The 27,362-nt window shown below is 32.8% G+C and overlaps 1 protein-coding gene across 2 annotated transcripts; it reads left to right on the top strand.

Moving 5' to 3' along the window:
* The first annotated feature begins 761 nt into the window (after positions 1-761).
* On the top strand, positions 762-7,634 carry LOC130814718 (VAN3-binding protein). 2 transcript variants are annotated; one of them, XM_057680878.1, is made up of 8 exons: positions 762-1,029; positions 1,200-1,280; positions 3,282-3,353; positions 3,724-4,087; positions 4,471-4,650; positions 4,848-4,897; positions 5,260-5,317; positions 5,412-7,634. In XM_057680878.1, the coding sequence occupies exons 1-8, from the start codon at positions 850-852 to the stop codon at positions 5,630-5,632; spliced, it is 1,206 nt and encodes a 401-aa protein (XP_057536861.1). In that variant the 5' UTR covers positions 762-849; the 3' UTR covers positions 5,633-7,634. The 2 variants fall into 2 exon arrangements, with proteins under 2 accessions (XP_057536861.1, XP_057536860.1); XM_057680877.1 differs by having other exon boundaries at positions 3,721-4,087.
* The last annotated feature ends 19,728 nt before the right edge of the window (positions 7,635-27,362 follow it).

Here is a 27,362-nt window from a genome sequence, read left to right as displayed (position 1 = left end):
AACTTATGAGACGATCCTATATAATTAGTCTATTTTTTTAAATAATTACTTTTAAGGCTCCCCTTACTAATATGATATATAATTTAACGAGTGATAATTAAAACAAAAATTACTATAGCTCAATGGTTTGGGTAACATATTTGTAATCTAAGGTTATAAGAATTCAAACTCAAATTTGAACTATTATGTTTTAATAGACAAATAAATTTATTTTATAATGTCATTACTTTATATCTTTCATAATTTCACATTCATCCTTTTTAGTATGTGTGTTTATTTTTTTTGCTATCTTAATTTAATAGAGTTATTCTGGAGACTTAGCAGGTAAATATATAGAGTCAAAACACATAGTTTTTTTTTTCAAAAGGGGTAAGTATAAGGAAGCTTCAACTCTAATTGTTAATGTAATTTTGCTATAATTCAAGTTCATTTAGGTATAAATAATTTTAAAATTTTCATAGTTTAACTAGTTTTTATACGGAGTATAATTAATAATTTGCATGTATATCGACAATTTGGCTCCCTCTAATTTAAAATCCTAGCTTCACCCTTGATTGTAAGTGATTACTCTAAGACAATAAAAAGTGATCAATTTTTAAAACTATAAGTTATCACTCTAAAATTATAGATAATCACTTTAAAATAATAAATACACATTGAACTAACCCAATAAAAATAGGCTCGCTGTTGAGACCATCTCAAATTTTTCAAAATATTTTCATTACCTATTTAAATGACTTGCTTTATGGCCTTATAAACCCACACTTCCTCCCTACAAACAACTAATAATTCCTCCACATTAATTACTTGTTATTAATCTTCTTTTTCTTCTTCTAATAGAAGCAAACTATGGAACCTTTAGATCATAGTCTCATGGTTTCAACTCTTTCTGAAGCGCATCCTGAGACTATGGACTTTCTTTCTAATACTTGGTGCAATTTCGCTGTTCAATCTTTACAACCTGAGTTAGTACGAGATGGATCATCCATTCTTCTAAGAGATAACACCATCACAACATTTGATCATTTGGTAAGTTTTAGACTACTTTTATGATTATTTTTTTGATTCGTTGCACTCGCTAAAAACCTTGATATTTAAAGATAAGATAATGTAGCAAATTTAGTTCGACAGAATAGTGTATTTGTTTCCATGTTTTCTTGTATGGATGTTAAGTTTGGTGTTTATGAACTCTATGGCAGAAATTGGAAAAGAACAGTGCAAGGATGGATGATGCAGATTACATGAAATCCATACCTCCTTGGAAATCAAATGATTTGAAGGTAACACAAATGTTTTACATAATGGCTATGTGACTCCTCTGTCCCTTTAAACTTTTCACATAATACGTATCAAAATAAGCAAATTTAAAAGAACTAAAAATATAAATCGCTACATTAACTATTTATATCTATGTAAATACTCAAACAATGCGTTCTATTACTATGGTGCCTCCTTTTAAGTGTTAATTCTTCACTTCCTTTCACACCGGTTACGGGTTATAATTTATGATGTGGATTAAATTCATTTAGGGACTCGCACATAAAGACAATTACGAATCTTAAATAATTTTTTGTGACATAATCAACTTTATAAATCAATAAATCAAATCATTCAAAATTAAAATAAAGATGAAAAATAAAAATTTTAACCATTCAAAAAAATAAAAAGGTCAAGTGGAGATCGGCCAATATTGCTTGTGGTAGTATGTTGAATGTTACCTTATGATAGGGACTTGTTAAATCCTTTGGATTACTTATCCCTAATAATGGGAAAATAATGCATATACATATCCATACAAAAGTTTACAAAAATGTTCCAACATGAATAGGAACCAGAAAGTTATATGCTCCAATTATTATCATCCCTTATTTGGAGGGGATAATTCTAATGGATTATATTAAAACAACTTATTAAATAATCTGCACTTCTTATTTATGTAAAGTTACAGATGATATTTGCTATTAAGAGTCAATCAGAAATAATTTCATTGTTATTATAAAAAGATATATATCAAGGTTAAATTTGTACATATCGGGCCTCCTAAACTTCATCTCCTTAGGTGGGAGCCACCTATTATCATTTTTATCCACCAATCTTTACTCTATATATGCATATCATTTTTATCCACCAATCTTTACTCTATATATGCATGACAATTACAAGGTTCCATTTTATGTCCTTTCTAATTATATATGGTAGATATTGAAGTACATGATATGCGTATAATAATACTCCCTTTATTTTAATGATTTTGTCTCATTTTATCTGCATACATTTGCCAAAGTTAGTATTAATAATTCTTCTGTTGAGGTAAATCAAACAGGATTCTACTTGACAATGTTTTTAACTTATACATTAAGAATAAAATACAATTTAATAGTGAATTGTGAATAATATTAAAAAATTAAATGGGATAAAGTCACTAAAATAGATGCGATATTTATCTCTAATTTTTTAAGAAATACTATCTATTTCCTCCCGTAACTTGTAGGATTATGTATATTCCTAGATATAATTTAATTACCAAAAATAGAATTATGTAGTAAAGGGAGCTTTATTATAAGATCAAACAAATCACAAAGTCACAAGGATTCAAGTATTCAACGACAATGCAGATTCATGAATTTCAAGCCTTGATTTGAGCTTAAAATTTTCAAACTATGAGTTGTACATTTGGGTGTTTTGACAAATTTCAGACATGATATTTTAAATCGTGTTGATTTCACTTTTGTATTTATGTAAGTTAAACGATGAGCATTAAATGTACAGAATTTGTTAAATGTTTTGATAATTGCACAAAATAATTTTTATTAGCGTTTATATGCTCACAAGAGTTACAAATAGCTACTAAAAATTGTTCTTAGTATATAAAATAAAATTAATAATTATATTACTCTATGTTTAAAGCTTAGAATGCACGCTTTTCTCGCCCAACCCCATATAACTAAAGTGGCTCTTATTCCTTGCCAATAAATAATTTTTTATGATAAATATGAACTAATTATTTATGAACTAATTTTTTATGATAAATATGGACTTTTCTCTAGAAGAAAAGGATTAGTTTCTTATTGAAAAGGCTAACTACCACCATGCATACTTATTACTGTTTGTGCTTTAGCTTTTAAAGTTGCATAAAGGAGTAGTCTTTGATGTATCATAACCTAATTAAAGTTAATAATCTATTAATTAATACTTGAAATAATCATCCCACTTTTGATTAATTAAATTGCCTTTTTTTTTTTTTTTTATCTCACTCACTTTGATGTTTCTTTACATGTCAGTCATGGGTTTGGATGCAACAAGCAATGCATCCGGAATTAAACTACAATGCTGGCGGCTTTAGGAAGAAATGGGTACGTATGATTTTATTATTAACTTAATACTTGGTTCGCTTTTTAGATTCGCGATTCGCCCATAATGGTTCAAAAATAGCTTAAAACCAACTATAATTCTCTTTTTTCAATTCACGATTCGCAAGGTCGATTAGCGAGTCATTTGACTCTGCATCTTACTATGAGAAAAGAAGTTACTAAACATGTACGTACTTCTAGCTAGGGGCCAAGAATTATTTACATTATTTAAAATAATATTCACTAATTCTTTGTTTAGACCGTCACACGATGGATGGCTTATATTGGACACAGTTAGTGAAGAAATAGTGCCATTTTTGTATCTTTATTTCATTTTTTTTTCCTAAATATTGCTAATTTTTACAATCAGCAGTTTCAGTGGAAAATGCCTTTTGGAAATGTGTCACTAAAGAAATGGCTAAAGGAGATTAAGGAGAAAAGGAAAGAGGAAAAGAGGCTCCAAAGAGCTGAAGTACATGCAGCTTTGTCCATAGCAGGACTTGCTGCTGCACTGGCTGCTATAGCAGAGGAGACCTCGAAAGGCCAACTTGAGCCTGACTCGAGCCCAGCTAGAAAAGTGGCGCTTGCTTCAGCCGCAGCTGTTGTGGCTTCTCAATGTGCCCAAGTGGCCGAAACAATGGGCGCTAAAAAAGATCAACTTAGCTCTATTCTCGGCTCAGCCCTGTCTGGAACTAGCACAAGTGATATCCTTACTCTCACTGCTGCTGCTACGACATGTATGTCAATCGGGTGTTTTAATCTATACATCATTAACTTCTAATCGCTCATAATATTTGAACATTAGATAGTCTAGTAACCAATTCAACCAAAAGCTTAGATGATAGTTTAAGTCTCTAGATATGTTGTACTCTAAAACCCTCTAACACCCTTGCACGAGAGTCCTTTGGGCTAGAAGTGTGGATACAGCACAGATCCTTCTTATACCTTGCATGAAATATTCCATTTAAATTTGAGAAGTAATTGAGAATTAAACACCTGACCTTTTTGCTACGTAGGCTCTAATACCATGTCAAGGAACCAATTCAATTAAAAACTTAAATTAATAGTTGAGATCCCTAAATATACTATATACACTAACGTGTATGATGTTTTACAACAGCATTAAGAGGGGCAGCCACATTAAAAGCAAGAGCAGGGTACAAGAACAGACTAAATGGTGTACCAATTCTGCCAATTGATGTGGATTCAAGTATTAGTAGGGATGAACATGATCTTGATTTTGAGAAAAGTAGAGCTATACTGGCTAAGGGTACTCAACTTACTGTCGAGACACCTAATGGTATGAATGTCTCCACTGTTATAATCAATACTTCGTCTGTCTATTTAAATTTGCTACATAGAATCGAAAACCTCTCACATGATCATTAACATGAATAAGCATAGTTAAAGATGAAACAACATCTTTACAAATCATTAACATGTATTATATTTCTATTTCAACAATGGTGTTTTAATCTCTTTTTGTCTGATGAACAGGAAAATGTGTGGTGAGGATCGTCTCAATACATCTAAACAACGAGGCCAAGGTGAAAAACCATACTTTTAAACTCTATTTTCTACTAAGTGTGTACTTTTGGAATCAACTCAACCAAAAACTTAAACTTATGGTTGAGTGTCTAATAAATGTTGTCTAGTCTAACACGTACTCTAGAGTCATTTGGGCTAGAAATATATATGCAGCACAGACCCTCCTTATACCTAGCATTGATTATTCCAGTATAAATAAAGAGTGGTTGATATTAAAACCCGTAATCTTTTATAATGCTAGCTCTGATACCATGTTGAGGAACCTCAACCAAAAGTCTAAGTTATGGTTCAGGCACCACAATTCATACCTAGAGGAACTCTAATGAGAAAAATAAAACACTAAATTCGTTTTTGTTATCAGGTAATTCTGAGGATACTTAAACGCAACTTATTGAACGTAATCAAGAGCAAAAAAGAATGTAAGCCACAAATTTTAATCTCTATCCCCCTAAAAATACTTACTTTCTTCGTAACGATTTCAAATAATTACAATAACGATTTTTTTATTTACAGGTCTAGTATTAGATCTGCATGCAGAACTGTACAAAGATGCAGATGGAGATGAGTTTGATACATGTTATCAGATAGTTTTAACCACAACAAGAGGGCCAATTAAGATTGACATGGCCGATGATTACTCGCGTTACAATATGTGGGCAACAACTATCAATCAAATGTTGATGTTGCCTCCATCTGCACTTACAAAATATGAGCATCAATTCTGCAACTATTAAAAGAGTTTTTTCTATTTTTATGTACTCCACTTTTACTATTTTTTTCATAGAATGATATCTACAAGAAACTATATATTTTCATTGTAATATTTTTCTTTCATCTTTTGCTAATTTGCTACCTTTGTGAAATATGCATTGTATAATTAACTGTTGTGTTTAGCATGTGTATATGTCCGACCAAGTGTTGAATTATGTTAGTATTCTATTCTTACTTTTTCTAGTAAATGAATAATAAACTTTTTTTTCCTCGGTCTATCATGTACTCCAAAAGACAATGAACTCGAGTGAAAATGAAACTTGAGTTGTTTAATTAAAGTCAATCTAATTGGGGTTTCGAAAACCACATCATAGAAAAATAAATGTCGATTGATTGAATTAAATATGAGATTATAATTTTATACATAATCAATAAATAACAATGGTGAATTAGAGCTTATCTCTTCACCCCTTTATTTTGCATTATTTTACTTTTTTTATTGTCTACTCATTTAGCATAATTTCTATTTTCGAAATCGAACCCACTACTTTCTTTAATCTCTTCCATATATTCTAACTCTTTTTTAACATCATCAACACAATTCAATCTCTCTTATTACTAAATATCTACTTTTTCTAACTTACAAAATAATTGAATTTCTCTTGGATACTAATTCAACATGATGACTTAGACATGGGCATGAGTCTTGGCACCTAAGGGTCTAGACCCGACCCAACTCTAATTTAAGGGTCTAGATCTACCTATTTTGGATCCTATGGATCCGGGTCAAATCTGAGTCCATGACCTTAGGGTCCGAGTCCAAGTCTGGGTCTACACGTGTGAGACTCAGATTCAAACCATATCCGATCCATAGACTCATTTACATCTTTTATAAATTTATATATTAGCTATCATATGTATTTTATTATTTAATTTGGAATTTTGTTATTTTTCTAAACATTACGTGATTTTGAACTTTGCCATTTATGTAATTTGAAATTTGGTCGTTATATCTATACTTTGAAAATTAAAATACTTAATAAATATTTCATTATTAGAACTTGAAAGTTGGAAAACTTCATATATTTATTTGCTCAATTAATATAAAGTATTAGAAGATCCTTGTTAGTCGAAAATGTTTAAAATAATTTTAGACAAATGGTCGAAAATTGTATAATATATTTTGAAAAAATTTTCATTAGGAAAAAAAAATGGTTTGGACCAAGATCCAGAGCATAACAGGTCTAAATTTTTCATACCCTATAAATGTGAATCCGAATCTAAATCTAATAAAAAATTAGAATTTGAATCTAGCTAAACCCGACCCAAATCCGGCCTATACCCATCTTAGAATGACTTAATGACTATTTGAAGAAAGTTTGACCAAATTGAATTGACTCTGACATATCGAAGGTTTAGTCGTCAAATTACCGGTTTGTAGTTCAGTAAAATGGATGCTTGATTATCTTGTTGTTTTCAAATTTCCAAAAACCCAAAAATTGCATAATGGCAAGTTGGCAACTTTAAATAGTTGATTTTCAAAACATACAAAAGATTTATATATAAGCATTTATTGAGCAGAAATAAAAATCATCCTTTTTTTTGAGATAATAAAAATCATCCTAAAAACATATTATTCACATATATAATTATATACAAAATATTTACATTTTGTAACCCAAATTAATGTAATTTTCTTTTTGGTACGATTTCATGATGAGCATAAAGGCACTGTTCTATTAAATTTGCATAGCTTTCTTTTATTTGCTTAGCTTAACATTAATTGAGTTTAAAATCTGCAAGTATAATATTTATAACAATCCGTAAACAAAAATATATAACATCTATTTTCTTTATTCCTTTAAGGTTGCACCATATTACTCAAAAGTGTTTCACATATTCAAATCATATATTGCAAACTTAAAAAAATGTATTCAGTTCATCTGTATGGTCTCTCATTGCAAATTAACAAAATGACTTCTCTCAATAATAACATATCAAAGCGACAAAAAAATAAATGTAAATTGATTCTACAACACTACCATCTCGTTCGAGTCATTCATATATATATATATATATATATATATATATATATATATATATATATATATATATATATATATATATATATATATATATATATATATAAAAGATCGATCCCGTCTACATACTATCATTATAACAAAGTTATCAGTAATCGTTCATTAGTCGTAGCTAACAAAAGAGAAGGTAATAAGTAGATATCCCACAATTATTTTATAGGTAGCCAACTATATAATCACAATCCAACTATTGTACAAAGGCCATCAACCTCATTCAAGTCCCTACCTTCCATGAAAGTTGCATAAACTTGAGACTCCATCCACAAATATACATTAAAAGATCTATTTTATAATTGAGCCACAACCAATTTAGACCTCATCTATTTTTCCACGGATTTAACATATATTGTTCAATGATGGACAAATAAACCAAAACATCATTTAATCGTTACTTACTTAAACCTTCTATATATGGACTTTTGTAAATCAATTCCTTGCCAAATGCACAAAAACAATCTGTCACACTTCCTTCTTTTGGGTAGAATAATCATGCTACGCACCAAAATTGAGTGGGAATAATATCTATCTACTTGAAGACGTCAATGTTTTGCTCATTCTTAGGACAAAAAAAAATTAGTAAAACATGAAAGAAAGTACAAAAGAGAGGGTAAGTTGTCCTTGATATAGAAAGACTAAAACAACAACGTAAAACATTTCATTAGTTTAATGTCGTTAAATGGCTTCCATCTAAAGTGTGGTTTAAAAAGGTTGGATAAACACAATCTAACCATTGTTAATGACAAAATTAATTAACAAAAGAAGTTGTTTTCGATTAACCCTTGTTGGAAAACGTTATAGCAACTTCACATAAATAAAAAGTGTGTGATTTAATGACTCGTTTTAGTTTAAGAAAAAAAAAAAAGAAACATGAATAAACATGTAGCCCTGATCTCTTTGAAAACGCACCTTTTGTGGCCCATGGAGATATAGGCTGGTCTTGACTCCATAATAACACAAATTTGGAAGTTGGTGGAGAAGAAAATGAGAGAAGGTGGAAAGTTTTACATCCCACTCTTTGATGGAAGAATAAACTTCAAAACTTTGATTTGAGTTTTTTTTTTTCTTCTAACAAGGTCTTCATGATGCTCTTGATAAAAGATAGCCAAGAATTATGGATAAGGAGAAGCGAGTTTCTATAAATAGGAGTGGTGAGCAATATCCAGTTTATCATTATCTGCTGATTAAGTACAACTACTTTAAGGAGACTGACCACGATGAGCTATTCAAAAATGCGTCATAGTCTCGGACAAATAAGTAGGTTAGAGTGTGCTTTTGCTCGAACGACCGAGTGTGGGGGTGTGTGTTTTAGCAAATCATGCTCTAACTTTTGTGTGCGTTGTTGTCATGTGCACGTATGTTTTGGAATTCCTAGAAATAGTTCCTTTAGTCTTTTGAACCTATAAAGGTCTCTATACTCATCAAAAGAAATAAATGAAGAGGATAAGAAACATTCTAGGATTGTTAAACTTTATGACTAGTGAGAGAAAGTTGTGTTGAATCATGAATGTTAGAGTCACTAACCTAGGAGATTTAGTCGACTTCATAAACTAAATATCAGTTTTAATATTAGTCCATATAGATTCTTCTTCTCCATGTATAGGATAAGATATTTCTTAACAATTATTGAATTCACAATAAGAAATATAATTATTGTATTTTGGGGAAGGTAACATAAGGTGCCATTAAAGTTTTGTGTACTTGCTCGTTTCTTTGCATTGTTTGGCGCATGGCATGCTTGATTTCATTTTTCTCTTCTTTCTCATCCTCTTCTCCTCCCTTTGAGGCTGTGTTTGGTATGCATTTTTTTGAATCAAGTAAGGAAAACAGACAAGCAAATTCATTACTTTGCGTTTGTTAAGATAATTAGATAACCATTCTCGTTTCCATTTGGTAATTGATCCCTCCAATAAGTTTCCACTCTCAAAGCTCCGGTAACACTTTTTGTAAAGAAGTATTTCCGTTACATAATTATACCAAACAACAAACAACAATAACCCTTATTATTTCCCTTAACCCTCCTTAAGAGTTTCCATTCCATCAACTTTCCACATTTTATACCAAACACCCCCTGAGTGTCCAAATTCACATCAAGAGATGAAGGAACTAGTCTGGTGTAGTGGGGGCAAGTATTTATCCTAGTGATACGAAGGAAAATATTTCTCCATTCCCGAAAAGAAGGGTGATTATCTATTGTTTCCTTCATCTTCCACATATCTTTTTAGTTGTACAGCTTAATTGTAATTAACAATTTTAAGTATTAGTACATTTAATAATAAAAATAAAGTTTTGCATAGAAAATACATATATATATTAAATAAAAAATAAAATAAAAAAGAAAATAAAATATCTGAATATTTGATTTTGTAAATATACATATCCGGTTCTAAAGTAGATATCCAATCCGAATTATCCAGTTTAAAAACTAAATACCGAATATATGGAATCATATATTTCCGATTGAATATTTTTTAACATCCTTACCTATATGTTTCACTATACATTAATAAATCTCAAAGCAGACAACATGGCCCAATTACATTTGGGTGCGCCTATTTTGGGTTCCTTGCACAACTAAGCTTTAGGCTCTCAAACCCCATTCGGCCTGGCCTGATTTTTGCAGGTTTTGACAAGGCTTGTTTTACACCCTAGGTTTTGGCCTAAACTAAATTTGTCTCCATAGCGGAATAGACATTGACCTCTTCTAATAAATTACTCCCTCCAATTCACCATTAATGTCTCATTTACTTTATACACTCTATCCAATGCACTTATTCAATTCTTAATATCTCTAATTGTGCATTATTGAAAATTATGAAAAGTTGATATGAATAATCCGTGCTTTAGTCATCTTTGCTTAGGGTATCAAAAACATCTTTTTCATCTCTTGAAATTTCTAAATGTCTTTAGAGTTAAAACTTGTGTTTTAGCCAAAAGTTATAAACATTCACATTTATCTAGCTTATCTCATTCTGGCACGCCTTTTTTTCTAATTCATTCCAATGTATGGGTTTTGCACCAAAATGTGAGACTGAAACTAGATAAAGTCGCAACAAAATGTTCGACTTGGCCCTCATTTCATTTTCAAAAAAATATTAATTTTTTATATTTTAACTTTTTTCTTAGTGGCATATTAACTTATTCATATTATTGATGTTAATTATTTATATGGTACTAAAAGGTCAAATATGAAGTGTCTTAAAATAAATTTGCAATAATGAAACTAATGACTTTAACATGATATGGAACGCCATACATTTCATTCTTAGAGTGCCAATTATGATTGACCAATCAATGGTTGGTGTAAACTTTAGAGAGCAAGGTAAGGAATCAGACTAGGACAACCGTAGCATGGCAAGACGGAAGTATAAGGGACCATTGACTTGTTAATCATGCAAGCTGACTAACCAAAAGCTGTTGGGCAGCAAGTGCTCAAACAAGCACCTTGTGCTTATAGACTTTTGCTTGTTTCTGTTGCGTTGGGTGTTTTTCCTATATCTTTGACCTATGCTTTACTATAAATATTCTAAATCTTTCATGTTATCCTATATCTAGTATCTCCATCTATTAGGAGAATCGAAAATAAACAATGAATCAATGGTAAATGCAACCAGAATATATTGATCTTGATTGAGGACCTTGAGAATAATGTTGATGACGACTATTATAGTAGTATTTGTCATCACTGTTAGATTATATAATATATCCTGGAGCCCCAACCATCAGCTTAAGCTTTTGGTTGAATTGGGCATTAACATGGTATCAGAAGCCAACGTGACAAGAGGTCACGAGTTCGAATCTCAATCACCCCTCATTTAAGTGAAATATTTAGCGCCATGTATAAGGAGGTCTTGTGCTGCATCCACACTTCTAGCCCAATGGGCTCTCGTGTGAGGAGGCGTGTTAGATTATATAACATAAAGCTTAAGCTGATGGTTGAGGCTCCAGAATATGTTATATAATCTAACAATCACAACATATCAATTATCCATGGCAATCTCAAAGTGACGAAAAGAGTATAATGGTAGGTAATAAGAGCTTTCCTACATTGTGAGTTAGTGGCAAATACAAGTTCAGCCAATAACGTTCAAGAAATGAGTTGTTAGTCAATATGATTGTAAAAGACAACATTGGATGTTGGATGGGCTATATCTTTAATGTTGCATTTCATTTATAGCCCACTAGCAGTAACACTATTATACTTTTTTGATATCACAAATTCTTGTAAGAGATAGTAGACTATCTCTAATTAGGTTGGCCTATAAAGAAAAATATAAAGTAATATTAGGCATTAAGCTTTAATGGTCTGAGCTTGTGAGACGTTTTTAAGAAAAACGGTCTCTCAGAAGACTGACTATTTTGATATTATATCCTACTTTGGTATTCCATATGATTTCATTGTCTTAATATTTTCCAAAATTTATTTGGTCCATTAAGTGTAGCAATACAACTAAGTAAAAAAACTTAATTGTCCTATAGATAAACAATAATAAATAAATTAAATATAGTGTAATCAGTAAATTAAATATATTTGTCACAGTTTTATTTGTTATCGTACCACCCTATATCGCTTGCCCATTTAAATTAGGAATAGTCATTATCGTTCCTTCTATCTATTCATTTTAGACCTTTTAAATTGCTTACAATTTTTTTCTTGAAAGAAAACTACTTAAATTTTTATAAGGTAAATTTATAATGTTATATGAAACTTCAAGAAGCACTCTGTAAGCTTTTCCATCATCCATATCCCACATTAACTCAAGAGCATTTTTAAACTTAAACCTATTTATATTATCTCATTAAAATTAGCTTTTATTTTCTTTCAAAGTCTTATTCAATAATTTTTTATTTACTTTATGCCTCTTATTTGCAATTGTATGTTATCTTGCCTTAGCAACAATTTTAATGTGTGTTGTGTTTGTTGAAAGCGACAGGTGTATTTCCTAAGCATGTTGGATTTCAATCATCCTTCTAATGCAGAAATCTATTCATTTAGGGATAAATTAAGTGTACACATTGCTTTGTGTCTCTCCTTGGAGGGGGCATGAGTATGATATGTACGTTATCCATCTCCTTTCAGACCCTAACTTATGCGAAATACTGAGTTATTGACTATGATGACTATTTTACTAAAGAACATCATCAACAATATCCCACAAAAATCCTTACCTTTCACTTTTCTTAATCTTTACGTGACCGAGCAATATAAAGGAGAATGTTGTATCACATTTAGGGGGTATTTGGTATGGGAAGAGAAAATGTAAGGGAAAGGAGAATTAATAAAGAGGGATAAGGGTAAAGGTAAGAGTTATGGTTATATGTTTGATATAACAATGTAAGGGAAACACTTGTTTAAGTTCCCCTTACTAATTGTTTGGTTTGTTACATAAGTTGATTTTTTTTGTAATAATCTACAAACGGGATTTTATCCATTTTTGTACAAAAATTAACTTAAGCAAACATTAAAACAAGATTTTCTTAATAAAACTCAACATAGTTCAAGCCTAAATAAGATCAAACATAGCAATTTGCAATACAGTTATTCAAGTATTCAACTAATAATCTACAAGCACATACTACAAATTCAACCACTAATAATAACATCTCAACTCATGTCTTTTTAGAAGACCACTTTCACTTTTTCTTAAGAAGATTGAGCACATATTGTTTCTTGAGGTTCGAATGAGCTTGATAAAAGATGCGAAGCTTGTGTTCTTCAGCAATGAGAATTGTAGCTACTTCTAAAGCTTCAGATGGTGAGATGCCATCTAATATCATAACCTCTTCCAAGACTTTATTCACTTTTTCAATTTGGCTTTGGCCCACGCATTAGCCATCGTGCCAAGATTAACATTAATATTATCAAAAATTTCCCTGAAATTACTTATAGCTTCATGAAAAGAAGAAACCAAAGTATTAACATCACTTTGAAGAGTTTTCTTTTGTTTCAATTCCTTGAGCTTGGGTTTTTTTGAAGATGTTGAATTATCATTCTCTTGTTTAATTAGCGCTTCTTGAATTGTATAGAGTGAGTAGTCAAAAGACTTCTTAAATCCGCATCATCCTCGTCACCACTATCTATGAAAATTGACTTCTTTGTAACTTCAACATCTATGCAATTGATTGCTTCCACAAAAGACTCACTTTGATCACCCGTGGCCTTATCTTTAGCATAAATCTCCTCAAGGATGTCATAGTGAGGAAAAGGTACCCCATACAATCCTTAAGCCTTCTTATGAACCTATTCCAAAACAAGAAATAAAATATTGAAGCAATCATGTGGACTGCTACAGTCCCTGCTCAAAATCCTAACAAACCCTACTTTCATGTACATTGAATAATGGACAAATCAACAATAAAGTTAAATGAAGTGTATAGAAGCATTGAATAATGGCACGAAACTTGCATGTACCTTTCAGAAACCCCATCTACAAAACCAAAAACAAGAAACAAAAACATACCAGTAGACCTTTTGCACAATATTCAGAAAGTAATGTATAAAAGATCCCAGAAAACTTTACCTTTTCCCATTCATCGAACACTGCTCTCTCTACTTGCAACATCTTCCAGTCGGCATCCCATCCAAATCCCGAAGTAGATAACATCTCAGCTAGTGCACAATATTTCTCTGACCAATGTTTGATTCTTTATTCAATGTGCGGAATAGCCTTCAAACCACAATTAGGAAGCTCACCATTAATCAACTCTTCATACCTACTCATGTAACCATTTTTAAAATCGCCCTCACCTTTCCACTTAGGATCAATAGAAAATTGGTGTAGATACTTTATTAGCATCGAATCTTCTTGACATGTCCAAAAGCGTTTATTCTTTCTCCTCCCTCTACTACTTCCCTCTTGGCTAATGGTATTCACCTCCATTTCAAGTACTTGCAATATACATATAAACTAAAGTGAAATTATTTATATTTTTTCAGTGCACAATAATCAGAAAGTATCAAAACTAGAAATGTATGAATCTTGTTCTTAAAGAATCTATTGGTACGATTGTGTGGCAGACGTAGCATTCAAACAACAAATAATCGATTAGTACAAACCTTGTCTAGTTCTTGCCCTCCAAGCATTAAAAAAATCTTGAGCTAACGTATTTCTATAATTAGTCCATCGATCAGAAGTAGCTATTGTAGTAATGTATTCAACTTCATCATCGGAATCGTTATCGGAATTGTCATCACTCATATTCTCTTCTTCTACATCATTTGTGGGCATCACTTTCCTTATTAAATTGTGAAGTAAACAACAAGTCATCACAATACGTCCTTGAGTTCGAATAGGGTAAAAGGAGAGGCTTCTAAGTATACTCCATCATTCAATTACATTTCTTGCTCGAGCATGCTTCATATTGTAATACTCTTTTGCAGTTAGTGGTTGTCTATCTGTCCATTCCTTAAGATGATATAGTTGCCCTCTATATGGAGCAAGAAAACCCTCACAGTTTGTATACCCCTATCGACCAAATAATAGTTACCTTCAAAATTATTGAAATTAGATGATTAAAGTGAGTTTTTTAACTATATAATTCTTCTTTTAATAAATACATGTTAAATTTACCTCTAGGAACCCTAAAACCATTTGGCCTAATGAGAGCATTGCGAAGGACACGGACATCGTGAGCAGAGCCTTCCCAACCCAGAAGAACATAGATAAATTGTGTGTTGGGTGCACAAACACCCAACACATTCATAGCAATGGTACCTTGGGGATGCACAGTTACATTTTTGTAGCTACCATCCAATGCTCCTAAACAATTCTATAAAATCAAATAAAAAAACTCACTCTTATAAATACACGTAAGATTATGGGTAAAAATTAGATGATTAAGCAACTAGTACCTTAAAAGGTTTCCACTTTTCTTCTTCACATTCTTCTAATATTGGTGTGGGCTTGTAAAGCAAATGGTCATGCAACTTAAGTATAGCCCTCAGACATAAGTTGAATTGCCGACTCAAGGTCTCTCCACTTCTTATGAAAACAAAAACATGACAACTATCTCATCAAGAGACATATTTTTTGTCTGAGTGAGGCCTCCAATCTCTTTTAAGCATCTCACAAATAATATTAAAGGTTTTTCTATTAGCCCGAAGTTCACTTTTGCAATGCACATCACTTTCTTGTATTAAGCAATGCATAATTTTTAAGTGCAATATTTTTCTATCTCTCTTACTTTGGATCAATTGAACACCCCTAACCGTAGCAACACTTGCCATATACCAAACCCAATACATCATAAGAACTACAATTACATTTGTTACTACCAATTGAAGTTGTTTTAGACGTGTTTTCCTCCGTAAGGATTGCATAATTCGATTCATTTATGATAATTAATTAGAAGCTATACAACAAAAATTATACTCAAAAATCAAAATCAAACAAAAAATTTTTACTATCAAGTAATTATATATACAAGCATAATTATTGAATAAGGTCAATTAAATATAGCCAGAAAAAGATAGTTCCATAAATTGTTCCATTTGGAATTTCATCGAACAAAAAGGAGAATATTCAAATAATCAAATGATGCGTGGAGGATAGAAATTCCAGTAATCAAGTATTGATGTGTATCGTTTTCATAGAAATACGTTAATGGAGGATTTATGCTAAAGAATCAAATACTATTTATAAACTTCTTGGGTTTCTAGTTGCTCTTTGAAAATTCCAGTAACAATTCAATTTCGAGCACAATTCAATTTCTAATTGTATAAAGCCTAATTCTACACAAAAAATTCCATTTACAAACTAATTGTAAAATACAAGTTGAATCATGACAAAGAGTGTACTAATTCAACACAAAAATTCCGGCCATACCGAACAAAATCCCCAAAAAATGGTACACAAAAATGGACAAAATATTTGTAATCCACATGTAGGAAACAAATTTTAGCACTAAGCAAGTATTTCGAGCAATAAAATACACAAAAATGGACAAAGTATCACTGAACATTCAAGCTAATGGAAAAATTACATATACAAAAATGGACAAAGTGTCACCGAACATTCAAGCAAAATGGCTACTATGTTTAAAGAGAAACATAAAAGGCACGTAGCATCATCATACTAATCAAATACCACAAATTAAAACAAGGTAGAATCACAGAAAATCTTAAACAATTCAAAAAAATTAGGGTTCATCTTACACAACCAAATTGAGCAAAAAAATTAAAATCGGAACAGGAAGAAATTAACATCAAAGAATCAAAAGGAGTAAATATCAAAAAATTTAGAGAAAACATACCAGAATTTTTGTCTTGTTGAAGGAGATTTGAACGAACACAGGAGCAAAACTGAAGAAAGGATGTAATTTGAGTAGAGAGGATGTAATTAGCAGGAAATAGAAAGTAATGTGTTTTAAATTGACCAGTAACAAAATAAGGGTAATGTATTCCTTGAGGTAATGGATTGGGTAACAATAATTCTATACCAAACATTGGGTAACAAATTGGCTTAAATGATTCCCTTGGGCTCAAAATTTTTATACCAAACAGGCCCTTAGTGGGAATGGAAAGTATCTCTTTCTTTTGTTTTTTTTTTCGTTTGTCAATGTAATTCCATTACTTAATATGGATAATTGTTTATGAAAACGTTTGCCAAAACCGTTACGATGCTAAGAACGATACAAACAACAATGAACAAAACAACGTTTGACAATGTAAAACAATCAAAAGAGACACAAGGATTTAAGAAGGTTCACCCAATGATGGCTACGTCCTCCGTGGTGTGTAGTTTCTGTTTATATTATCTCAAGAATGTATAAACAACACTTACAAATGAAGAATTACAATTGAGAAAGAGATAAAGACAAAAGGCTATGTGTTTGGCTTAGGGGTTGTGTTTGATGATGTTTGATGTGTGAGTATGAGAGCTCTATATATAGTACTAGATACTAGAATATCAATAGCTCACTTGAATACATAGTTAATATTGAGTAATGAATAATATGAAATAACTCCAAGAACTTGAAAGGTCGAAAATCAGCATCCCATGCATATCAGAGGATCCGCTCGACCGAAACAGGTTGCTCGCTCGGTCGAGCGGCTTGGTTGAGCGAACATCAGCTACATTCTGGAGCATTCTGTCTGACCGCTCGACCTACCAATATAGCTCGCTCGGTCGAGCGGGTAGGTCGAGCAACCTCTCTGATTCCTCTGTCAGAATTCTGATCGAGCTATCATAAATCAAGTCGCTTCTTCTTCTTCATTAATCCTCATTAACACCCATAATTCTCCATGAATACTCTCCACATAATTACATCCATTTGCATTCCACAAACCAAGAGTCACACACATGAATACACACTTTAATTTGTGCACTCAAGTCACACATACCATTCATAACAATCTCCACCTTGACTTGAGTTCACTCAAGTCAAAACATTCATCAATCCACTTCATAAACAAGAGAAAAAACATAAACACCTCAAATTCCCAAAAGGCATTATCTCAAGCAAGGAGCTAAACCAACCAAGTCAACACATAATTCAAACTTGGTTGTAGGTAATGACTTTGTCATCATGTCGGCCGGATTCTCCGTAGTGTCAATCTTCTTTAATAACACCCTTTTGTGCTCAACTTCATCCCGGATGAAATTATACTTAATATCAATGTGCTTGGACCTTCTATGAAATGTATTTTGATTCCTAGCCAAATGAATTGCACTTTGACTATCACAATGCACACTTACCTCACACATCTTATTGCACATTTCACCAACAAGACCTTTAAGCCATTTTGCCTCCTTGAATGATTCGGTCACGGCTATGTACTCCGCTTCGGTTGTTGAAAGAGCAACCACATCTTGCAAAGATGATTGCCAACTTATCGCCGAACCACCCAAAGTAAACACGAACCCACTTGTGGACTTTCTATTATCTAGATCACCACCATAATCCGAGTCATAAAACCCGGTTAGCTCGCTTGAATTCTTCCCATACATAATACAAACATTAGAAGTATCTTTTAAATACCTCAATAACCACTTTAGTGCCTCCCAATGTCCCTTCCCCGGATTAGACATATATCTACTCACCAAACTCACTGCATGAGCTATGTCGGGTCTAGAACATACCATGGCATACATAACACTACCAACGGCACTAGTATATGGAATTCTTACCGTTTGCTCTTCTTCCGCCTTTGTTTGTGGACACAACTTCTTGGACAATTTAAAATGAGAAGCAAGAGGAGTAGATACACCTTTAGCATCATCCATAAAGAAACGTTGCACAACTTTCTCAATGTACTTCCTTTGACTAAGGTATAGGATACCCTTAGCCCGATCTCTCAAAATCTCCATCCCAAGAATCTTCTCGGCTTCACCAAGATCCTTCATGTCAAATTCACTTGAAAGCAATTCTTTCAAGTTCTCCACCTTAAACAAAGAGCTACATGCTACTAGCATGTCATCAACATATAAGAGCAAATATAACAAAGAACCATCTTCAAATTTCTTAAGATAGACACAACTATCATAAGAACTTCTAATAAAATCATGTGAAATCATAAAGGAATCAAACCTTTTGTACCATTGCCTCGAAGATTGCTTCAACCCATACAATGACCTCTTCAATCTACACACATGATTTTCCTTACCGGCTACCTCAAAACCTTCCGGTTGCTTCATAAAAATTTCCTCTTCAAGCTCACCGTGAAGAAAAGCCGTTTTTACATCCAATTGATGTAACTCCAAATCCTCCATCGCTACCAAAGCAAGTAATGCCCTTATAGAAGAGTGTTTCACCACCGGTGAGAAAACTTCATGAAAATCAACACCCTCAATTTGAGAGTATCCCTTTGCAACTACCCTTGCTTTGAAGATGGGAGGTATGTCATTAGAAGGACCCTCCTTCCTCTTGAATATCCACTTGCACCCAACAATTTTCTTTTTCTTTGGTGCTTCAACGATATCCCAAGTCTCATTCTTTGCAAGAGACTCCATCTCTTGCTTCATAGCTATCAACCACTTGCTTGAGTCATTTGAGGCCATAGCCTCCTTGTACGTACTTGGTTCATATAATCCTTCGACTTTGCTAGCAGTGTTGAGAGCATATACAACAAAATCACACTCTTCAATATACCTCCTTGGAGCCACGATCTTCCTTCTTTGCCTAGTTGTGGACAAAGGAGGAGACCTTTGTTGAATATCATCATCAATTTTCTCATCTTCAATATTGGGAGGTTGTCCCTCCACTTGTGCATCATCATTTACATTATTATTATTGGACTTTTCTATACTAGATAAAAGCATGCTATTTTCATCAAAAACAACATCTCTAGAAACAATTATTCTTTTTGACTCATTACACCACACCTTATACCCCTTTACACCCACTCCATATCCCACAAAGATACACTTTCTAGCCCTAGGTTCTAACTTACCATCATTTACATGAATATAAGCTGGACAACCAAAGATTCTAAGACTAGAATAATTTACCGGAGTGTTGTACCACACTTCTTGTGGTGACTTGAATTTCAAGGAGGTATGAGGTGAGCGGTTGATCACATAACATGCCGTAGCCACCGCTTCAGCCCAAAATTGCTTCCCCAAATTCGCTTGTTTTAGCATACACCTAGCCCTCTCCAACAATGTTTTATTCATCCTCTCCGCAACACCATTTTGTTGAGGATGACCTGCACAAGTTCTATGTCTCTTTCTCCCATGTGACCAAGTCTCAAATGCCAAATTTTGGTGTCATGATCGGACATTGTGCTTGTGGAAACATTTGCCGAGCCAAGGATGGTTGAACCTTGAAGAGCATACAAACTCCCATTCAACTTACCCTTCATCACACTAGCGAACCTCTAGCAACCTTCATAACTCCACCTTCACAAGTGATTCTACACCCGATCTTGTCAAGAGTACCCAAAGACAAAAGATTCCTTTTTAAACCCGGAACATACCTAACATCGGTTAAGGTCCTCACAATTCCATCAAACATCTTTACTTTAATGCTCCTAATCCCAACAACCTTACAAGTCGTGTTGTTCCCCATGGTAACTTTTCCCCCATCAATAATTTCAAATGTATGGAAGAAAGTTTTATTTGGAGTCATGTGGAATGTGCACCCCGAGTCAAGAATCCACTCATCATTATCTTTGTACCCATGTGTGGCAACAAGTACATCACCATCATCACGATCATTCACATAACTAGCATTTGCATTACTAGTTCCTTTCCTAACCTCCTCTTCATTTTTCTTCTTCAACTTCCAACAATCCTTTTTGATGTGGCCCTTAAGCTTGCAATAATTACAAGTTTTATTTTTATTTGGCCTAATAGACTTGGACCTCCCTTTACCCTTGTTTCCACTCCCACTAGTGGAACCTTTCTCTTGTGACCTCCCTCTCACAAACAACCCATCACTAGCATTGCTTTGTGACTTTTGTGATAATTGTGAATCGATAAGATCCCTTTGTGTCAAGGCACTCTTCACATCATCACTACTCAAATTATCTCTACCATAGAGTAGAGTTTCTCTAAAATTTTTGTAAGAAAGGGGTAGGGAACATAAGAGGTAAATTGCCAAGTCTTCATCATCAAGCTTGACATCAATATTTTGCAAATCCATAACAATGGAATAAAATTCGTCTAAGTGAGGTTTCAAAGATTTACCTTCCTCCAAGCGTAGATCGTAGAGTCTACTTTTCAAAAGTAGCCTATTGGTAACACTTTTGGCCATATAGAGTGATTCCAATTTCTCCCATATCCCCTTGGTTGTTGTTTCTTTAACAACATCTCTTAGAACTTCGTTGGAAAGGCATAATTGAATTGCCGACAACGCCTTTGAGTCTATCTCTTCCCACCTTGATGCGGTCATTCCTTCCGGCATCTTATCTACACCATCTATGGCCTTATGCACACCATTTTGGATTAAAATGGCTCTCATTTTGACTTGTCATACGCCAAAATTTACATTTCTATCAAACTTCTCTATGTCAAGCTTCATTGTAGTCATGATTCTCAAATAACAACTTCTTAAAACACCGTAAAATCAACTTGGCTCTGATACCAATTGAAAACGTTTGCCAAAACCGTTACGATGCTAAGAACGATACAAACAACAATGAACAAAACAACGTTTGACAATGTAAAACAATCAAAAGAGACACAAGGATTTAAGAAGGTTCACCCAATGATGGCTACGTCCTCCGTGGTGTGTAGTTTCTGTTTATATTATCTCAAGCATGTATAAACAACACTTACAAATGAAGAATTACAATTGAGAAAGAGATAAAGACAAAAGGCTATGTGTTTGGCTTAGGGGTTGTGTTTGATGATGTTTGATGTGTGAGTATGAGAGCTCTATATATAGTACTAGATACTAGAATATCAATAGCTCACTTGAATACATAGTTAATATTGAGTAATGAATAATATGAAATAACTCCAAGAACTTGAAAGGTCGAAAATCAGCATCCCATGCATATCAGAGGATCCGCTCGACCGAAACAGGGAGCTCGCTCGGTCGAGCGGCTTGGTCGAGCGAACATCAGCTACATTCTGGAGCATTCTGTCTAACCGCTCGACCTACCAATATAGCTCGCTCGGTCGAGCGGGTAGGTCGAGCGACCTCTCTGATTCCTCTGTCAGAATTCTGATCGAGCTATCATAAATCAAGTCGCTTCTTCTTCTTCATTAATCCTCATTAACACCCATAATTCTCCATGAATACTCTCCACATAATTACATCCATTTGCATTCCACAAACCAAGAGTCACACACATGAATACACACTTTAATTTGTGCACTCAAGTCACACATACCAATCATAACAGTTTATAATTAGAAATTATAACAATTAGATATAAATAAATTTTATGTTAAGACAAATTAAACAAAATCTCATTTGACTATGTTTCAACACATTGATTAAAATTAAAATAAAAATTAGGAGTAAGTCATGAATAGTAATCATAAATATAAAATAAATTAAAATACAAATTAAAATAAAATTCAATATACACCTTTATTTGATTTATCCACTTCTCAGAAGAACATAAAATGTTATACGAAATAATAAACATGGGCGAATTAAGCTTAACCAAATTGGGGGTTTGGGTAAGGTCTCCATGAAGAAGAGTAGCAGACATTGTATGTTTTTGATATTTTTTACACCTAATCCCAAAAACAGTTGAATATCACTGTTTATTCCAACAAAAATCCATCTTAGTAGATCGTATCATGGAAAATAAATATTTATTAACCTTAGAGTGGGAAATTTTTATTATTTTAGGTATTACTTTGGACAAAAATTCAAAAATAGTATACTTCTTAATTGAGTAAGAGTCAAAACGGAGCACACCAATAACTTGAATGCCAAGGGGTGGATTTAGCTTGATGTAACTAAGGTTCGTTGACATTACTTAAATTCAAAGCAAAATCAAATATTACATAAAAATATATCTTAAATGAGTTGGTCAATTAGTGTATTGCCTTCGACCAGAGCCGGCCCTAGCTAAGGGCAAAAAAAGCCTCATCCTAGGTCGTATTGCCTTCGACTAGGGTCGGCCCTAGGAAACAGCAAAAAGACCCTATGCCTAGGGCCCACAAAAAATCAAACATATTTGACCTTCCTATGTATCAAATTAGAGACGTTAGTAATTAAGGTTTACAATTAACCACCAAACCAAAGTTTCATTAATGATAATTCATACATTGTTTATTAATTATTTAATTGTAAATGCACGATTTCAAAAATGGATAACAAAAGAGCTCAATTATTAAATTTGATTAGAAATTAATATTTCTATTTTTTTTTTTTTTTTTTGCTTTTACTTTTTCTATAACTAATCCTCTAAATTTATGTTTTTTATTTTTCAATTTATTATTTTTTGTAATGCATTACTTTTATTTTTATTTGATCGATTTTATGTATGTTGGATTTAAGCAAATCAAATTTGTGGGTGTAAAAATTTTTTTTCATTATTTTTATACGAAAAATAGTGTTTTTTATGAATTTTTAATTTTTTATGTAGTCCTTTTGGAGTTATAATCGCTTAATAAAAATATTTATTGGTTAATAGTGAATTTTTAAAAGATCATACTTAAAAAATTAAATACTCCTTTCATTCCATATTGATAATCTACTTAAGATGTATTGGTGTCTAAAATTTTTTATATAATAAAATTTATATTTATTAATCTGTATCTTATATAATTAGGGCCCATAATATATTTTTCGCACCGGGCCCTTAAAATCTCAGGGCCAACCCTGCCCTTGACATATGTGATTAGTGATCAAAACCTAATACGCACTATTTTACTTAAATTGACTTGTTTTCTTTTTACTTCGCCACGGTCTAATGCCAATCCTTAATTAAGTCAAGAGTCAAGGGTCGTGTATTGATTAATATTCCAAAATATGATTTATAAATGACTCAACTAGGTAGGAGTCCAGATTATTAGGTATAAACTTGGTATGTTAGATAAACTAAATTAAGCTCAGCAATTAATTAGTCAGTGTGTAAAAACGGAAAAGCGTGTTTAGTGTTTATGTATAATCCACTCAGAAGAAAAAAAGAAATGGAGCAGCTATTTACTAATTCATCATGGCTACCTAAATATAGTGGACCGTGTTGCCCCAATGAAACGCCATGTTTCGCATTTCTAGGTTTAAATTATACGGATTTTACATTACATTTGTTTCAATTGGGATAAATATGAGTATAATTTTGGTGGATAGCTGGTGGGTAATGGTATGAAAAGTAATATCCGCTATTGCTACTAGGTAGGTGGTGAGTATGAGATCTAACCTGCCCAATACCCACCCGCCCAACTCCATTCCGAATCGCACCACTCAATATCCACTTGTCTGCCCAGTGTCGTCCTGATCATTTTTAGGCCCTAAGCGAAACATAAAAAGAGCCATTATATAAATAAAGTTTCAATTCTTTTTTTCCAAACCATGCATTATATTATTTCTTTTATTTATCACATAGATATCTTATTAGTTAGTTTAATATACTATAGATATTTTCACAATTGTTTTTATAAGTACACAATTTCTTGTATATAAAGTTAACACTTAATGATCATATATTGTTCATTAAACTACTTTTAATTAAATAAGATGAGCATGATATTACTTGACTTTAAATTTACAATCAAATAAGGCAGTAAAAGTAACAAAGTAAATTTAAAAAATCTATGATCATATGTATCAAAAGTAGCAACTCGGCGTTGCTAGCGTACATTGTGAAACGTTTGTAAGCCAATTTTAAAATGTTTTTGAACAACTTAAGATAATTTATGGAACCTGACTTTGATATAAAATCAATTTGAAACTTCAGTTTCAACAAATAAGAAATAATATCCCAACTAAAAACATTGAAAATAAATTGATTTGGCCCATCTGATAAAATTACTGATTCGGTGCTAATCTAAAAACTCGAATGAATGATCTTAAATCGAACTGTAATTAACACAATGCCACGTATCTAAAATCCAATCAAACCGAATAACACTCCTCTAAAATTGATCTAATCAACCGAGTGAATAACTCTATGCTCGACTCATAACATTCATGTATCTGTTTTCTCGATCAAGTAAAAGTTGCTCACCATGAACAGCTCGTGTGGATTTTAATTGTAAATATTTAAAGGGTAAAATAGTTGTTGGACCTTTTGGGTTTTGATGATGACTACACTTTATATAAATAAATGTATTTTTAGAGATTGGTTGCAGGTCAATATCCGGTCGTGACTAAGATCGTTGATGGTACCTATGACTTAGTTTATGAACGTGTACTCTTCAAAGTAATCCAAAGAAGTTAGAAAAGGTATATCGCTTAGGATGTCAAATGTAGACAGGAGGTCTACTGTTCCCAAGTTTGATGATCTAACGCTGCTGGAAATTGGAGACTGTACATTGTTCCTAGATTGAAGTCAGGAGATAATACGTTTGCTGGAATTCTGATTATTTTTATATTTTCTGATTTATAGTCGATGTATTAGTTAAAATTGATTTGTTGCATTAATTAATTGTTAAAGTTAATTGGCAAAATATTTTCTAAATTACCTAACGTATGATTTTCTAAAAACCTTTTTATTAGGCTTTTATTCCGGATCTATATTTAGGGAGTAACTAAATATAGTAAAGGGGAACAGTAGCTGATTTTAAGGGATCCTTAGCTATTATTAGTTAAAGGTAATTGTCCCTAAACTTAGTAAAGAGTAACCGTTCCTAATATTAGTAAATAGGAACCGCATCTATTTTTAGTTAATGGTAATCGTGGTTATTATTGGAAAAGGGTACCATAGCTATTAATAGTAAAGTGGAACTGTGCCTAAGATTACATATATTAATATAATAATATAACAATATTAAAACATTGATCTTAAAAAATTGTAGAAATTATTACATATAATATTTTGTTAAAATTTATAATTATTTCCTCGTGAAATAATTTGCTAAGATCGATACGATGCTAAGAACTTAGATGAACGATGCAAACAACAAAGAATAAAACAACGTTTGATAATGTAAACTTGCAAAGAGACATAAAAATTTAAGGAGGTTCACCCAAAGATGGCTACGTCCTCCGTCGTGTGTAGTTTCTATTTATATTATATCAATGGAGTATAAAATACTCTTACAAATGAAGTATTACAATTGTGTAAGAGATAAAACAAAAGGCAATGTGTTTGGCTTAGAGGTTGTGTTTTATGTGTGTTTGAGTGAGTATGAGAGCTCTATTTATAGCACTAAGTACATTCAATGACAATTGCTCACTTAAAACATGATTAATATTGAATAATGAATGATATGAAACAGCCCCAAGAACTTGAAAGGTCGAAAACCAGCATCCTAGACAAGTCAGAGGAACCGCTCGACCAAAACAGAGAGCTCGCTCGATCGAGCGGCTTGGTCGAGCGAGCTACAGACAACTTCTGGATGTATTCTGTCTGACCGCTCGACCAACCCAAAGAGCTCGCTCGGTCGAGCGACCATCAGACTTCCTCTGTCAGATTCTGCTTGAGCAAAGTATCTTCCAAGACCCTTTGCACTTCTTCATTAATCATCATTAACACCAATAATTCCCATGAATACTTCCCCACAATAAATCACACTTAAACACTACAATCATTAAGTTAACAACTTAATCGTCCATATTATTGGATTCCAAACCCAAGAGTCACATATGAATGCACACATCAATTGTGCACTCAAGTCATACCATTCATGATACCATTGTTAATTGTTATGAATGGTATCATGAATTGTATGACTTGAGTGCACAATTAATGTGTGCATTCATATGTGACTCTTGGGTTTGGAATCCAATAATATGGATGATTAAGTTGTTAACTTAATGATTGTAGAGTTTAAGTGTGATTTATTGTGGTGAAGTATTCATGAGAATTATTGATGTTAATGATGATTAATGAAGAAGTGCAAAGGGTCTTGGAAGATACTTTGCTCGAACAGAATTTGACAGAGTAAGTCTGATGGTCGCTCGACCGAGCGAGCTCTTTGGGTGGGTCGGTCGAGCGGTCAGACACAATACATCCAGAAGCTATCTGTAGCTCGCTCGACCAAGCGAGCTCTCTGTTTTGGTCGAGCGGTTCCTCTGACTTGTCTAGGATGCTGGTTTTCGACCTTTCAAGTTCTTGGGGCTGTTACATATCATTCATTATTCA

The sequence above is a fragment of the Amaranthus tricolor genome, chromosome 6 (genome assembly GCF_026212465.1).
Source record: "Amaranthus tricolor cultivar Red isolate AtriRed21 chromosome 6, ASM2621246v1, whole genome shotgun sequence".
NCBI classification, from domain to species: domain Eukaryota; kingdom Viridiplantae; phylum Streptophyta; class Magnoliopsida; order Caryophyllales; family Amaranthaceae; genus Amaranthus; species Amaranthus tricolor.
This window is presented reverse-complemented; position numbering and strand designations above follow the sequence as displayed.

Bases quoted from the DNA above. Each gene is read 5' to 3' on its own strand.
- LOC130814718 (XM_057680877.1), top strand. From the start codon at position 850: ATGGAACCTTTAGATCATAGTCTCATGGTTTCAACTCTTTCTGAAGCG. The intron at 3,354-3,720 runs GTACGTATGATT...TTTTACAATCAG, and splicing joins GCGGCTTTAGGAAGAAATGG to CAGTTTCAGTGGAAAATGCC. The intron at 4,088-4,470 runs GTATGTCAATCG...GTTTTACAACAG, and splicing joins CACTGCTGCTGCTACGACAT to CATTAAGAGGGGCAGCCACA.